General features: G+C 44.0%; 1 protein-coding gene across 1 annotated transcript in view; it reads right to left on the bottom strand.

The window, feature by feature from the left end:
- Window positions 1-16369, bottom strand: part of WNT11 (Wnt family member 11) — a 65103-nt gene that overhangs the window by 20205 nt on the left and 28529 nt on the right. The window contains exon 3 of the mRNA XM_072610799.1: window positions 3761-3996. Coding sequence (XP_072466900.1) covers window positions 3761-3996 — 236 coding nt within the window. The remainder of the gene's footprint in view (window positions 1-3760; window positions 3997-16369) is intronic.

The raw sequence follows: 16369 nt of genomic DNA, 5'->3' as shown, positions 1-16369 counted from the left end.
GAGATCAGAACCAAGGGAAGAGTCAAAGATGATTCTGAGGTTACAATCTAAGTGCCTGGGAGGATACCTGGGCCTCAGTTTCTTTATCTGTAAAATGGAGGATTGGCCCAAATGCTCTCTAAGATCTCTTCCGACTCTACTACTCTGGTCCAGTGATCCTCTGATGCCTTCCTTCCACAGAGGAAGTAGAAAGTTTTCAGGAGTTAAGGATTTGGGGAGAAAGAATGATTTCTGTTCTAGACACGTTGAATTTCAGATGTCTGTGGGACATCCAGGTGGAGAGGCTGAGCAGACAACTGGAGATGCAGAACTGGAGTTTAGGGGAGGGGTTAGAACTGGCCAGCCTGATCTGGTAGTCATCTGCATAGGGCTGATAATGGAAGTCATGAAAGCCGATGAGATCACCAAAGGTGAAAGAGAGTGAAAAGAGAAGAGGCTGCCGGATGGACAATTGAAACCCACACTTAGGGGGCAGGAAAGATGATCATCCAGCAAAGGACATGAACAAGAAGGGAACAGTCAGACCAGTAGGAAAAGAAGTCAAGATCACAGGAATCAAAGGCAGAAATGTTCTCTAGTTCCTTCTAGGTCCTCCCTGTGAAACATCTCTGGAATCTGCCTATCCTTTCTATTCCTATGGACACTATTCATCACCCCTACCTGGGATGTTGGGATATGGTAATAGCCTCCACTCCTTTCTTTCTACAATCCATCCATCCATCATAGCATTACCTGGTTTTCTTAAGCGTAGAAATGCTCGTGTCACACTCCTCTGCTCAAAAATCTGCAATGGCTCCCTCTTACCTACTCAGTAATGCTTAAACTCTCTTTTCTTTCCTATTTAAAGCCTTCTACAACTCTCCTACCTCATTTCATTTTATTCTCCCCTAATTAAGCCTCTGCTCTATCCAAGAAAGGGGGTGGTCAACAGTGTCAAAAGCTGTTGAAAGTTCAAAGAGGTGCGCTGTGTTAGCTGTTGAGAGGTCGTTGGCAACCTGGGCGAGACAAGTTTCAGTCAAGTGCAAGGGTCAGAAGCCAGATTATAAAGGACTGAGTGAAAAGCAAGGGGGATGATGAGAATGTGGAGATGTTGAATACAGATGATTCTTTCTAGGAGTTTTATCAATGAAAGGAAAGAGAGATATGGGATGAGACGGGGAGTGAACGGCACCAGAGGGTTAAGTAAAGACTTTTTTTTAAGGATAGCAAAGACTTAAAGATATTTAAAAGTAATGGAGAAAGAGCTCATAGATAGAGAGACAGACAGAGAGAGTAGGAGGGAAAAGGTAGATAAGGAGGGAGAGATACAGAGACAGATACAGAAAGAAAAGGAGGGAGGGAAGAGACAAGGGAGGGAAGGAGAGAAAGGGAAAGAGAGAGACAGATGGAGACAGAGAGGGAGCGAGGAAGGGAGGAAGTGATTATGAGATAGCAAGAGAAAATAGGAGTGAACCAGCTGACGAGTATTTATGAAGCATCTCCTGAGCACCAAGCTCTATGCCAAGTGCTGGTGATACAAAGACAACACAAAATAATATTCTCTGCCTTCGGGAAACTTATAATCTAACGAGTCTTATAAAGTACAAATTTGGGGAGAAAGTTAACAAGCTCAAAGTGGGCCATAGGATCATAGATTTAGAGTGGGAAGAGACATCAGTATCTACCTCCCTCCTTATAGAGATGAAGAAACTGAGACCCAGAGAGGATAAGGGACTTGCCCAGGACCACACAGCTAATCAGTATCTAAGGCCAGACTTTAACTCCCAGGGATGAGTCTCCCTGACTCCAGACCTGGCGCCCTATTCACTGTACCACCTAGCTGCCCAACTCTGCCTCTTCACAATAGATTTGAGGTGCCCGTAGGAGCCCTGCAAATGAGGTATTCTATAGGTAGTTGGAGAAGAAGATCTAATAATAACGACAACTTTATATTTTAATATACCTATATAATTTATATATTTATGATAAATATATAATCAAATATATTTGTATATTTAATATAAATATTGAGAAGAATATCTTTATGTAAATATATAATTTATATATTTATTATGAACATAATCAAATAAATATATTTGGATGTTCAATACAAATATAATTACTCTAAAGAATAAAAATCACTTCGTTTTAGTATAAATACATAATTTATGATTACTACATAATCATTCAATAGTTTTGTATATTTAAGATAAACATAATTTATGATTACTATATAACCAAATAAATATATTTGGATAGTTAATATAAATATGATTATAAAGAATGATAATAGGTTCGCATTATTATTTAAAGAGCACAGTTTTCAAAGCATTCTATGTATATCATCTTATTTGATCTGTAAGTTGGAGGAGGGGTCAGGACTAGGGATTTAGGTTTGGGGATCACCTGCGTAAAGGCAGTAGCAGAAGCCATGAGAGTGGCTGTGAGAAAGATGGAGAAAATGAATAATAAGCCACTGGGGACTTAAGGGAATGGGAAGAAGAAGAGGAGCCAGTGAAGGTGAGTGAAGGAGTCGGAAGGGTAGAAGGAGAAATGATAAGTTTGGTGTCTCTGAAGGAGGGAGGGGCTGATGGTGTCCAAAGCTCAAGAGAGGTCAAGGAGGAAGAAAACTAAGAAAAGGTGAATTGGAACCTTGGAGGCAGCAGCTTCAAGGGAACAGTAGGGAGGGAAGCTAGACTGGAAGAGAAGGGAGCATGGGGGTGGGGAGTGGGGTAGGAAATAGGAAAATAGGTGTTAAAGGTGAAAACTTATTCAAGAAGCGAATAGTGGGTGGCAGGTCTAGGTCTTCTGATTCCAAAACCTAGTGATCTTCCCATTCCACCAGCTGATGGGTCATTGTTAATGATTTCTCCTACATGAAGCCTTCCCAGATTGACCTTTCATGATTCTGGCTACATCTTGAATTCCATGATCCCTTGAGCCTTTACTAAGCAGTGTGGTACCCTGGAGAGAGCAATGGAGTTGGAGTCAAGAGAATCTGGGTTTACAGCTGGCTCTTCTACTTACTACTGTCATGACCTCGAATCTTGGATATCCACTAAGACTCTTGCCAGCTCCAAATATATGATCTGAAGCCATTGATGTTACCTTTTTTTATATAACTTGTTCTTTGTCATATGTCAATGTTTTGTCTCCTACAGTGACTACCCTTGGGCAAATCACTTGCATTCTCCCTTTTCATCATCTGTAAAATAGAAGGATTCTCCTAGAGCAGGAGTTCTTCATCATTTTTGCATCCTGGACCCCTTTGGCAGCTTGGTGAAGCCTATGCAACCCTTCTCAGAATCATGCTTTTAAATGCATAAAGCAAAATACATAGGATAACAAGAGAAGCAAATTACATTGAAATAAAGATCTCTTTTTTTTTCCCCATCCAAGCTCTTGAACCCTCTGAAATCTATCCACAGACCTTTTTTGGGGGGGGGGGGGGGTAGGGGGGTGTCTGTGGATTCAAGGTTAAGAATCCCTGTACTAGAGTCTCCCTCAGATCTCCTCCTGTTTTGACATTCAGGATTCTATGACTGCCTCTAGGATACACAGAGACCTTGGACAAGATTCTATTGATTCTAGATTATTAGATCCTTAAGGAATGCTTCCCCCCACCCCCTCACCTCAAATTGGAGGCTCATTTTAGGATCACAGGATCGTAGACTGAGTGCTATAAGGGGCTTTAGAAGACAAGAGGCTGTCTTCAGCATCAGAGCCACCCTCCTCCTTTCTTTCCCCCAAGCCTTCCTGATTCCAGACACTCCCTTCCTACCTCTTTCCAAGTCCAGCAGGTAGTTGGGGGCACGCTCAATGGAGGAGCAGTTCCACCGCATGTCAGAGAAGGCCTTCCGGCAGGTTTTCATAGCCTCTCTGGCGGCCTGCACGATGGTTTGCATCAGCTCCAAATTGCTTCGGCATAGCTGGACCTGGGAGGATACCAGTCCTTCCAGCTGTTTGCAGTGCTGAGTCTGGTTCAGGGCCAGTACCGAGGGTGTCTTGGACAGGGCACTAGGCATCCCAGAAGGAAAATTAAAAGAGAAACAAGAAAAGAACAGAGGAATAAGGCCAATGAGGGTCAGAAAGTCCTCCCAACGTGGCTTCTCTCCACCTAGACCCAGACTCCAAGTCTCTGCAGGGGAGGCAGATGAAGTCATCTGCCTGAAAAGAAGCAGCCTAGCGTGGGAGTCCTGGTTCTGGTCTTGGCTGGGCCTCTACCTTAAAATCACAGACTGTTAAGATCTGGAAGTGTCCTTAGAATATAGACTGTTAGGGCTCTGTTACCACCTTATTATATGGCCTTCCTCCCTCTGGGCCTCAGTGTCTCTTTCCATAAAGTGTCACATTGCGTGATCCTGAAAGTGTCCTCCAGCCCAGACATTCTATGCTCTAACCTCTTCTTGACTTTTGAAGTTCTACATTCTAAGGATTCTTCCAGTTCTGGCATTCTATGTTCTATATTCCAAAGTTCCTTCTAGCTTTTACAGATTGTATTTAATACTTTAAGGCCTCTTCTAGCTCTGACACCATGTTCTGTGTTCTAAGGTCCCTTTCAGCATTGACATTGTTGTTATGCTCTAACATTTTATATTCTAAATTATCTTGCAATTTTAATTTTCTAAGTTCTTATATTCCTTATCTCTAGGATTTTAAGATCCTGTTTATTCAACTTCAAAATTTCAGTGGGAACCAATGCCCAGAAAGGGTCTGGAAAAGCCTAGTGGTTTCTATGAGACTCTTACCAGAGCCTCACAGAACTATAGAAAGTTGAGACAGCAAGCATCCTCAGAAAACATCTAGTCCCACTCTTCCATTTTAAGGATAAAGTACATGAGGCCCAGAGAAAGATAGTGACTTCCCTATAGTCACACAGTAAGTTAACTGCACTCCCTGACCATCCAATCATCTTTCAGTTAAGATGCCTCTGAGATTTGCCTCTAGAGGAGAAAGACAGGGTTATCTTGTGGCCCAAATAGGAGGTCAGAGGTCTGTGAGGCTTGTCACTTCCTACAGTACTGCCTTCCTTGAATTCTTTTCTAAGAGGGACAATCTGGAGGGCCTGGAATCAGGAAACCTGAGTTCAAATCTGGCCTTAGACACTTCCCAGCTCTGTGGCCCTGGCCAAGTCACTTAGCCTCTGTTTGCCTTAGTTTCTTCCTCTGTAAAATGGGAACAATAATAGTACCTACTTCCCAGGGCGGTTGTGAAGATCAAATGAGATAATAATTGTACAGCACAGTGCCTGGCCCACAGTAAACACTATAAAAATGTTAGCTATTATTACAGTTATCATTAATAATCATTTATCGGACGCTTAACTTGTGCCCTAGTCCTGACCATAACTGGCCACCGTCATTCCCAGTTTATCAATGAAATGATCCTTCAGAGATCCACATTATGGTGGAAGAGCATTGGACTAAGTCCCCAGCTTCTTAGCTATGCGACCTCAGGCAAGTTCTTTAATATCTCTGAAGTTCAGTTTCCTTCCCTGGAAAATGGGGAGAATGATCAAGCAAGCACCTAGTATGCATCAGGCACTGGTAGCTGCCGGGCAGAAGTGAAGCAGTCCCTGCCCCCAAGGGCGTTATGTTCTATTGGGGATGTAGGATGATGAGGGTATTCCTCAATGAAAGTTCTCCTCTGATCTCTCACTGAAGAATGGGAACAATCGCAGCCCTGAAAGATAGTGCCAGGAGAGCATAGGCTCTGACAGTTCTCCCCAAGCCAGGGAGGCTTTAGCACAGGCCTGGCAATGGAGGGTGTATTTGTCTCTCAAGAACCAGCCTAGTCGAGTAAAGAGAAACTCCCCACCAAAAGCTTAGCAGCTACCAGGGGAATACAGGGGGGTAGGAGGCACAGTGGCTCATCAAATGGTCCACTGACGGGTGAGATCTAGGGGGTTGGTCTCTGAGATCCCTCCCAGTTCTGGAGCTGTGTTCCTTTGGTCCAATGGATATTTCTGGAAAGGGAGGACTGGTATGAGTGACAAATCACAGATTCTCAAGAACAGACTTTAGAATCCTGAGAGTCCTCTGGTTTACACCCTTCATCTAGCGGAAGAGGAAAGTAAAGTCAAGGGAGATGAAGTCACTTGGTCAAGGTCACACAAGGAACACATAGATCACTGGAACCTGGCTCTTCTGATCCTAAACTTAGTGCTGCACCCCCTCCATGATGGTGACCTCTGTCACAGGGCTATTGATACTCAAATTCAATAATGATTCAAAGTGATTTATGACCCAATGGGGGAAATGGAAGTGTTTGAGGCTTAGCTCTGGGGAACAGGCAGAGAACTGGGATTCAGCAGACCAAGGTGCCAGTCCTGGTTCAGTGACTGAAGACAAGTCATTTTCTTTGAGCCTTAGTTTCTTCATTCGTCAAACTTGTTCTAAGTACCCCTCAGGGCTGGAAGAAAAGCACTTCATAACCTTCAGAGCACTATAGAAACATGCTGGGGTCTAGAGTCAGGAAGGCCCTGGAAAAGTCAATGTCCTTCAGTCTCCATTTCCTTATCTGTAAAATGGGTGTGGGAAGAATAGCGCCTACCTCCCAGGGTTGTTGCAAGGATCAAACGAGAGCATATTTGTGAAGAATGTTGCAAACTTTAAAGTACACCATCAATGTTAGTTATTGCCGTTATAAGTCTTGGGTTCTTCCTGAGGCATTTGTGAAGCTCAGTGTAGCTGGGAAACCCCTAGCCTTGGAGAACCTGAGCTTGATTTCCATTCAGCCTCTTTGGTGCACTCTGTGACCTTGAGCAAGTCATGGTCCACCTCTGATCTTCTATTAAAGTGGAGAGTGCACTGACTGGTCTCCACATCCTTTGTTCTAAGTTCCCTCTTAGCACTAACATTCTATGTTCTTAAGTCCTGATATTCTATGTTCTATGGCGTCATCCAGTTCTAACATTCTATGTTCCAGGATCCCTTCCAGTTCTGACATTCCATGTTCTAAAATCCTTTCCATTTCTGACATTCTGTGTTCTAAGGCTCCTCCCAGCTCTGACATTCTGTGTTCTAAGGGCCCTCCCAGCTCTGACATTCTATGTTCTAAGGCTCCTTCTATCTCTGACATTATGTATTCTAAAGACTTTTCAAGCTCTGCTGTTCTCTGTTCTAGCATTATACATTCTCAAGGCCTTTCCAGCTCTTCAATTCTGGGCTAACTAGCTAAAATTTGTATTTTAAAAAAAGTCTAGGAAATGGGAAAAAATAATCCTCAAGACTGAAAGAAAAGAGGTGCATGACAGGTGATGGTTGGGATGAATATTTTAAGGCTTTTGCCTATAGCAGCTTCACCTCTCTGTCCCTGCCCTTCTCCCAAACTCCTTCCATATCAAATCCCTAATCCAACCCTGGACTCATGAGAACCTGAATTGTCTGAGTTAGGGGCTGGAAAGACAATCTAGCCCAGAGGTGGGGAACCTGCCGCCTCATTTGGATTCAGTCAAAAGGGCATACTTGAGGAACTAGAGGACCAGACCACCCCTGGCCTAGCCTGTCCTTCCAGGTAATGGTGCTGGAGGAGGGCAGCAGAGGGTCTAAGTTCCTGAATATTGTCCCACATCTGAAGGCTATATTTTTGGAAGGATATTAGCAATCCAGGAAACATTCAGGGAAGGAGTGAGAGGTGGGGTGGGTCAGGAAGGGGGAAAGGACTGGAAACCCTGCCATAACAGCATCAGTTAAAGAACTGGGGAATTTTAGAATCACAGAATCTCAGAGTTGGCAAGGATTTTGGAGGTCACCTATTCAGGCCTACCCTTGATTCAGAATTCCTTCAACAACTTCTGACTAGTGGTTCTCCAAACTCCTTTGAAGATCTCCATTGAGGGAGAACTCACTACCACCTAAAGCAACCCATTCCACTTCGGGAGAGTTATAAATGCACTTAAATTATATTAAAAATCTGCCTTCTGCTCATTGCTCCTAGTTCTGCTGTCTGGAGTCAAGTAGAATGTCAACTCCCTGTGACGTTCCTTCAATTTCCTAAAGACAATATTCATGTCATTCCTGGCTCTCTCCTCCAGGTTAAACCTTTCCAACCCCTTCAATGGATCCCCATATGGTCTGGCTTATGGAGCCCTCATCACTCCGGGTTCTTTCCTAGTGCATACACTGTCAATGTCTTTCTAAGTGGCGCCCAGAACTAACCACAACATGCCAGATGGGACCTGACCAGGGCAAACAGAACTACGTCATCCTGGTCTGAAGAGGAACAGATTTAGGAGAGAGGATTGTCATGGTCACTGTTCCCACATATTTAAAGCTGTCAGTGGGGCAGAAGGACACAGTCCATCCTCTGCTCAGCTGTCAAACTCATCTTGTCACCCTCTATTCAGTCACCTCTAGTGGCTTCCTATTGCCTCCAGGATCTGTAAAAACAGAAGCACAAATATCCTTTGGCTTTCAAAGGTTTCCATCACCTGGCCCCTTTCTACCCTTCCAGCCTTGTTACACCTTACTCACTCACATAATCCTTAATCCGGGGACATTGGCCTCATTGCTGTTCCTGGAACTCTCTACTTTTGGCCTCTGGCCTTTTTCCCTGCTCTCCTCTTTCCCTGGAATACTTTGAACCCCTTCTGGCTTGCCTGACTTCCTTCAAATCTCAAAGTCCCAACTTCTACAATGAGCCTTTCTCAGTTGTCCTTCATCTTGCCTTCTCTCTGAGGTTACTCCCAATTTAATCAGCCTATGTCTTGTTTGTATAGGTGTTTGCATGTTGTCTGCTCCCATTAGACTGGGAGTTCCCTCAAAACAGAGATCATTTTTTTTAACTTTCTTTGAATCCTCAGCACTTAGTATAGTGCTAGGTACAGAGCTGACCACCTTGTCAACTTGTGTAGGCACAATGGGGAGAAATCAAACCCCGGTACCTTGGGCAAAGGTCTTCTACAACTATTCCAAGATGGCTTGAGAATGGAAGGGAGTAGAAGAGTTTTAGGGAGTACTAAAGCCTGGGTGAAGCCATTTAGAAGTCTCTTTGGTTGGACAAGAGGGGAGCGGGGTGTCCCCGTGGCTCAGGCCCCCTTGGGAGCCAGAATTAAAGAAGCTCAGAACTGGTCGTGACTTGAGAAACCACCTAGTTTTACCCCTACTTGAAGTGGTGGAAGCCCCAGGAACATCTCGAAAAGTCACCCAGCCTCCATTTGAATGCTTCCCCATTCTACTTCATCTCCAGGGAAGGGGAAGCTGGGAACAGGAAGGAGAGCTCACAGGCCCCCATAGCTCTGTTCCACAAATCTACTAACAAGGAAACGGGGTCACTTATAAGGTCACCCTGTTCCCTCTGCTTTGCTGCCTATCACAGGCAAAAATGGCCTCTTCTCCTGTGACCACTGGGGCAGTTCAGGGAATACAGACTCCATTGCTGACTTTCCCACCTAGCCCAAGGGACTAGGCTCTGATAATGATGGAAATCCCTAAGCTTAAGAGTACTCATAATGAGAGCAGACTTGAGGGGGGAACAAGAATGCCTTTATTCCAATATTTCAGAGATTTCATGGGATAGGGCTCCATAGAACTATAGATTTAGAGCTATAAGGGAATTTATAGATACGAAAGCTAAGACCCACAGAAATCATATTCTGGAGAGCCAGGCGGGAGCCCCTGATGCTAATGCCAGTATTCTTCATTCTGTTTGGCCAAAGGTAAGAACAAGATAAGACCCTCTCTGGGACTTTGATTCACATAGTTCCTAAGAGTTCTAAAACTCCCCAGTTCTTTTACCTGATCCTGTTATGGCAGGGTTTCCAGTCCTTTTCCCTCTCTGTATAGGAATGGACTGACCCAGAAGACCATGAGTCCCCCAGCATGGTATGGTGGAAAGAGTGTTGGATTTGGAACCAGAAGAATCAGGTTCAAATCCTGATTCTGCCACTGAGTCATTTAATTTCGTGGCTTCTCCAGGACTCAGTTTCTTCCTCTGTAACACAAGGAAGTTGAACTAAATGACTTGTAAATTCCCTTCTAGAAATAAACCTATGAAACTATGACCTTACAAGACACACCCATATTCCACAGTGGAAGTCTTCTCTGTTAAAAAATTCAAATGGGGGGGGAGGAGCCAAGATGGTGGAGTAGAAAGACATACATATGCTAGCTCCAAACCCACAGCCCATAAATTACCTGTAAAGAAGAACTCCCAACAAATTCTGGAGCAGCAGAAGCCACAGAACAACAGAGTAGAGGAGATTACTGTTCCAGAGAGCCCTGAAAAACTGACCCGAAAGGTCCCTCGTGCCCCAGACCCAGAGCAGAGCCCAGCCCTGCCTTGGCCGTGCAGCACCAAGAGGAGCAGATCCCAGCAGGCTTCACAGCTGCGCAGGTCCCTCCACCCACAGGTGCCGAAGGTCGGTGAGAGGGTCTCTTTGGTTGGACAAGAGGGGAGCGGGGTGTCCCCGTGGCTCAGGCCCCCTTGGGAGGTAGCAATGGGGGCAGCGGTGGCAGCGGACGGGGCTCCCAAAGCAGGCAGGAGCTCGGATCCATTGTTAAAGGTCTCTGCATAAACCCCCTGAGGGAACTGAGCCCTGTGAGGCTGCCCTACCCCCACCTGAGCACCAGAATTTAATCTCACATTGAATAGCAGCCCTGCTCCACCTAAGCCCTGAGGCTGGGAAGAAGCATTTGAATCTCAGACCCCAAGCACTGGCTGGGAGGATCTGGAGGCAAGGTAGGGGTGGAGAGGACACTCAGAATCAAGTCACTGGCTGGGAAAATGCCCAGAAAAGGGAAAAAAAAATAAGACTATAGAAGGTTACTTTCTTGGTGAACAGATAATTCCTCCCTTCCTTTCTGATGAGGAAGAACAATGCCTACCATCAGAGAAAGACACAGAAGTCAAGGCTTCTGTATCCCAAACATCCAAAAGTAATATTCCATGGGCTCAGGCCATGGAAGAGCTCAAAAAGGATTTTGAAAATCAAGTTAGAGAGGTGGAGGCAAAACTGGGAAGAGAAATGAGAGAGATGCAAGAAAAGCATGAAAAGCAGGTCAACACCTTGCTAAAGGAGACTCAAAAAAATGCTGAAGAAAATAACACCTTGAAAAATAGGCTAACTCAATTGGCAAAAGAGGGTCAAAAAGCCAATGAGGAGAAGAATGCTTTCAAAAGCAGAATTAGCCAAATGGAAAAGGAAATTCAAAAGCTCACTGAAGAAAATAGTTCTTTCAAAATTAGAATGGAACAGATGAAGGCTAATGACTTTATGAGAAACCAAGAAATCACAAAACAAAACCAAAAGAATGAAAAAATAGAAGAGAATGTGAAATATCTCACTGGAGAAACAACTGACCTGGAAAATAGGTCCAGGAGAGACAATTTAAAAATTATGGGACTACCTGAAAGCCTTGATCAAAAAAAGAGCCTAGACATCATCTTTCATGAAATTATCAAGGAAAACTACCCTGATCTTCTAGAACCAGAGGGCAAAATAAGTATTCAAGGAATCCACCAATCACCGCCTGAAAGAGATCCAAAAAGAGAAACTCCTAGGAACATTGTGGCCAAATTCCAGAGTTCCTTGGTCAAGGAGAAAATATTGCAAGCAGCTAGAAAGAAACAATTCAAGTATTGTGGAAATACAATCAGGATAACACAAGATCTAGCAGCTTCTACATTAAGGGATCGAAGGGCATGGAATAGGATATTCCAGAAGTCAAAGGAACTAGGACTAAAACCAAGAATCACCTACCCAGCAAAACTGAGTATAATACTTCAGGGGAAAAATTGGTCTTTCAATGAAATAGAGGACTTTCAAGTATTCTTGATGAAAAGAGCAGAGCTGAAAAGAAAATTTGACTTTCAAACACAAGAATGAAGAGAAGCATGAAAAAGTAAACAGCAAAGAGAAGTCATAAGGGACTTACTAAAGTTGAACTGTTTACATTCCTACATGGAAAGACAATATTTGTAACTCTTGAAACTTTTCAGTATCTGGGTAGTGGGTGGGATTACACACACACACACACACACACACACACACACAGAACACAGAGTGAATTGAAGAGGATGGGATCATATCTTAAAAAAATGAAATCCATCAGTGAGAGAGAAATATATTGGGAGGAGAAAGGGAGAAATGGAATGGGGCAAATTATCTCTCATAAAAGAAGCAGGTAAAAGACTTTTTAGTGGAGGGAAAAAGAGGGGAGGTGAGAGAAAAACATGAAGAGTACTCTCATCACATTCCACTAAAGGAAGGAATAAAATGCACAGTCATTTTGGTATGAAAACCTATCTTACAATACAGGAAAGTGGGGGATAAGGGGTTAAGCAGGGTGGGGGGGATGATGGAAGGGAGGGCAATGGGAGGAAGGAGCAATTTGAAGTCAACACTTGGGAAGGGACAGGATCCAAAGAGAGAATAGAAGCAATAGGGGGCAGGATAGGATGGAGGGAAACATAGTTAGTCTTACAGAACACAACTATTATGGAAGTCATTTGCAAAACTACACAGATATGGCCTATATTGAATTGCTTCCCTTCCCAATGGGGATGGGTGGGGAGGGAGGGATGAAGAGAAGTTGGAACTCAAAGTTTTAGGAACAACTGTTGAGTATTGTTCTTGCATACAACTAGGAAATAAGAAATACAGACAATGGGGTATAGAAAGTTACCTGGACCTACAGGACAAAAGAGAAGATGGGGACAAAGGAAGGGAGGGATGATAGAAGAGAGGGCAGATTGGTGATAGGCGCAATTAGAATGCTTGGTGTTCTGGGGTGGGGGGAGGGGACAAATGGGGAGAAAATTTGGAACCCAAAATTTTGTGAAAATGATTGTTAAAAGTTAAATTAATTAATTAATTAAAAGAGGGGGGGAAAAAAGAAAAATTCAAATTGAGCTTAACCCAAGAATCATAGACTTTCAGAAACAGAAGTGACCTCTGAGGGTGTATGGTGCAATCAGGACCAGGAGGATGAGCCCTGCCTATTTGAAGATCTCTAATCACAAAGATCAAGCAATCATTGACTTGGAGCTGGGAGGGACCAATGGGGGTTTGTGTCTCTTGAACTTGCAGTAAGACTGGCCACAGAAGAAAAGGCCATGTTAGTCAGCAACACAGCAAGGGAGAAAATAAGGAAGGGATGTAGGCCTGCGAGGTGACTTCATGAGAGCCTTCCCTTTAAAACTACTTTAGAGCTGGGGAGTGGAGCTGTGGGTACCACTGAGCTTTCTTTTCCATTCTCAGACTCTCCTCCCCCGGAGATAAACCAAAATGTTTTCAATTAGGGATTTGAATGAGTGAGTCAAGCTGAGAAAGGCTGTCCAGACCAGTAAATTTCTGCCTCCTGCCTGTAATCCCTGATTGACTCCCTGGAGTGGGACTTAGTTAGAAACGGTCATTACCGTTAATTACTGAATTACCGCACCCCCTCTCTTTGGATGCAGCTAGCCTCCTTTTGGTGTATTTATTTATGTGTGTCTAGGATTGATTTCTCTACCCTGTGCTGAAGGGTTCTGGCTTCATCCATGAAATGGAGCTGCCCCATCCTTCCTCACATTGATTGTTGGCAGCCTGTGTCTTGGACAGCTCTGATTCCTTGCCTGAGGCTCCTGGCTATCCCCATCTCTTCTGCCTTCAGCCATGCCACTTAGGCTACAGAAGACCTTAGAACCTAGAGTGTCAGAGGTAGAAGAGACCCTAGAATGTAGAATATCAGAGCTAAATGGAATATTAGAACATAGAATGTGAGAATGTCAAAGTAGATGGGACCTTAGAGTGTAGAACATCAGAGACAGAAGGGATCTTGGCACATAGAATGTCAGGTTAGATGGGACCATAGAATATAGAGTGTCAGAGAAAGAAGGGATCTTAGAACATCAAATGTTAGAGCTGGAAGAGACTTGAGAAACTAGAATGTCAAAACTAGAAGGCATCTAAGCACAAAGAATGTTAGAACTAGAAAGCATCTAAGAACCCACTATCACACTTGAGAGCGACATTAGAACACAGCATGCTTGAATTAAAAAAGAACTCAGAAACCATGTCTTCCAACCCCTCCATTTATAGATGGGGAAACTGAGGTCCATAGAGAGGAATTGATTTAAATTCTTAGATTAATACAGCTGGAAAGGCTCTTAGAAATCATCTAGCATTGCACCCTCATTTTACAGAGAGGGAAACAGAGGGGAAGGCCACATGGCTGGGAAGCAAGAGATTCCATTTTAGCCCTCTTTCTGCCATATTGCTTCTTCAGTTCTTAACTCTTCTTCTTGCCCTCCCCACCTGGGGCTGTGATATGACAGAGAGGGACCTGAACATGGAGGTAGAAGACCCACAATAGGGTAAATTCCCTGTTAAACCAGTGGCCCTGACCTCTCCATTCTGAATCTTAGCTTCTGTATCTTCAAAAAGAACAACTAGTCTATTGGCATTGGATAGGGAGCTGGACCCCTCCCCTGATGCGTGCCCCTCTTCCCCCACTGGAAAACATGCACTCATGGCCTGGAGTACTCTGCAATGTACATCCTCCTATTTCTGTCACCCTTTAAGGTTTATAGAGCAGTTTCCCCACAATACCTCCTCCAGGAAGGTAATATGATGGGTCTTATCCCCATTTCACAGAATAGAAAACTGAGGTAGATGAAAGCTGCCTAGAGGCAGTCTTAGAAACATGGATTGGAGCTGAAAGGAACCTTAGACTTGCCCAACACACAACACCCAAACTATTTCCAATTGCCCTGTCCACTCCAGCGTAAACGATATCAGCTATCCAACAATTAAATGGGCTGCCTTGTGTTGTAGTGAGTTCTGTGTCACTTCAGGTCTTCAGGTGGAAACTAAAAGCCCCCAATCCTCAGGAAGCCTTTCTCAATCCCTCTTAATTCTCATGCCTCCCCTTCCTTGATTATTTTCATTTATCCTGTCTATAACTTATTTGTACATAGCTGTTGGCAGGTTGTCTCCATCATTAGGTTGTGAACTCCTCAAAGGCAGGGATTGTCTTTTGCCTTTCTTTTCATCCCCAGTGCCTAGCACAGTGCCCAGCACATAGTAGGTACTTCATAAATGCTTCTTAGTTAAGCATTTAATAAGACTGACTCTCCAAAGTTGGCTGACAACCTGTCAGGGAATGTTGTAGAAGAGATTCGTGCTCAAGGTTCCCTCCAACTCTGAGATTCTGGGAGGCTCTGGGAGGCTCTGAGAGGCTTGGAGTTAGTGGGAAGAAGGAAGTAAACACTGGTCTCAGGGCACCCCAAGACTGTGGTAAGCACCACACTGGGGACTAGGGAAAATGGATATGGTTCTGGGGACCTTGTATCTTCAGCCAGAACTGAAAGATTAGTAAAGGTTGAAGTAAGAAGGAAACTCTAGGCCAAGGGCAGGATTCCCTGAATCTGTGCCCAGAAGGATCATGGGATTTGGAGTTGGAAGAGACCAGAAGGATTATCTAGTCCAAAGCCCTGATTTTACAGATGGGGAAATCTGAGGCCAAGAGAGGTTAACTTATTGGACCAAGGTGTCCTAAGTAGGAAATTGTAGTGCAGAGTCAGAGGCAGTTCATAACAGTAGAGAAGAGCATAAGATTTAAAGTCAGGGGATTTAGGGTCAAATCCCAGCTCTTCCACTTACTACTACTGACCTTGGGCAAATTAAATAACTTCTCTGGGCCTCAGTTTTCTCATCAATAATAATAATAGTATTTGCCTTAAAGTTTGCAGAGTATATTGCATGTTGTCTCATATGATCTTCACAAGCAAGGGGAGGTAGGTGGTATTGTTATCCTTATTTTACAGATGGGGAAACCAAGGCTCAGAGAGTGAAGTGACTTGCCTAGAGTCACACAGCTAGGGAGTGTCTAAGGCAGGACCTCAAATCCTTAGACTCGATGATTCCTAAGGTCTCTTCTAGCTCTAAACTGCTGAAATAACTATGAATTCAGGCTTCCTGATTCCATCTCTAGGGATCTTTTTGGACTGGAATTCCCCAGGAAGCTGGGATCTTCCTTAAGGCCATGACCCAAGGCAAATCTTGGTCCTGGAGGAGAGACTTGAGTTCGAGTTTGGCTGTAAACCTTTACTGCTGGCTGACCCTGAGGAAGTCTCTCCCTCTGTATGACCCCCATATTCCTCCTTGGTAAAACAAGGACACTAATATTTACAGTGTTCACTTCACAAGGCTGGTGTGAGGATGTGCTTTGTAAACTATGAGGCATTGCAGAAAAGGGGAAAAAGCAGGGAGGGAATAAGAATTTGCATAGCACCTACTATGTGAGAAGCAACGACAAGTGTTTTACAAATATTATCTCATTCGTACCCTCAACAATCCTGTGAAGTAGATAGGTGCTGTTACCCTCCCCATTTTACAGTTGAGGAAACTGAGGCAAACAGAGAAAGCCTGAACTGTCATTATTAACATTAGAAAGAATTTTCTTAA

The sequence above is a fragment of the Notamacropus eugenii genome, chromosome 5 (genome assembly GCF_028372415.1).
Source record: "Notamacropus eugenii isolate mMacEug1 chromosome 5, mMacEug1.pri_v2, whole genome shotgun sequence".
In the NCBI taxonomy this organism is placed as follows: domain Eukaryota; kingdom Metazoa; phylum Chordata; class Mammalia; order Diprotodontia; family Macropodidae; genus Notamacropus; species Notamacropus eugenii.
This window is presented reverse-complemented; position numbering and strand designations above follow the sequence as displayed.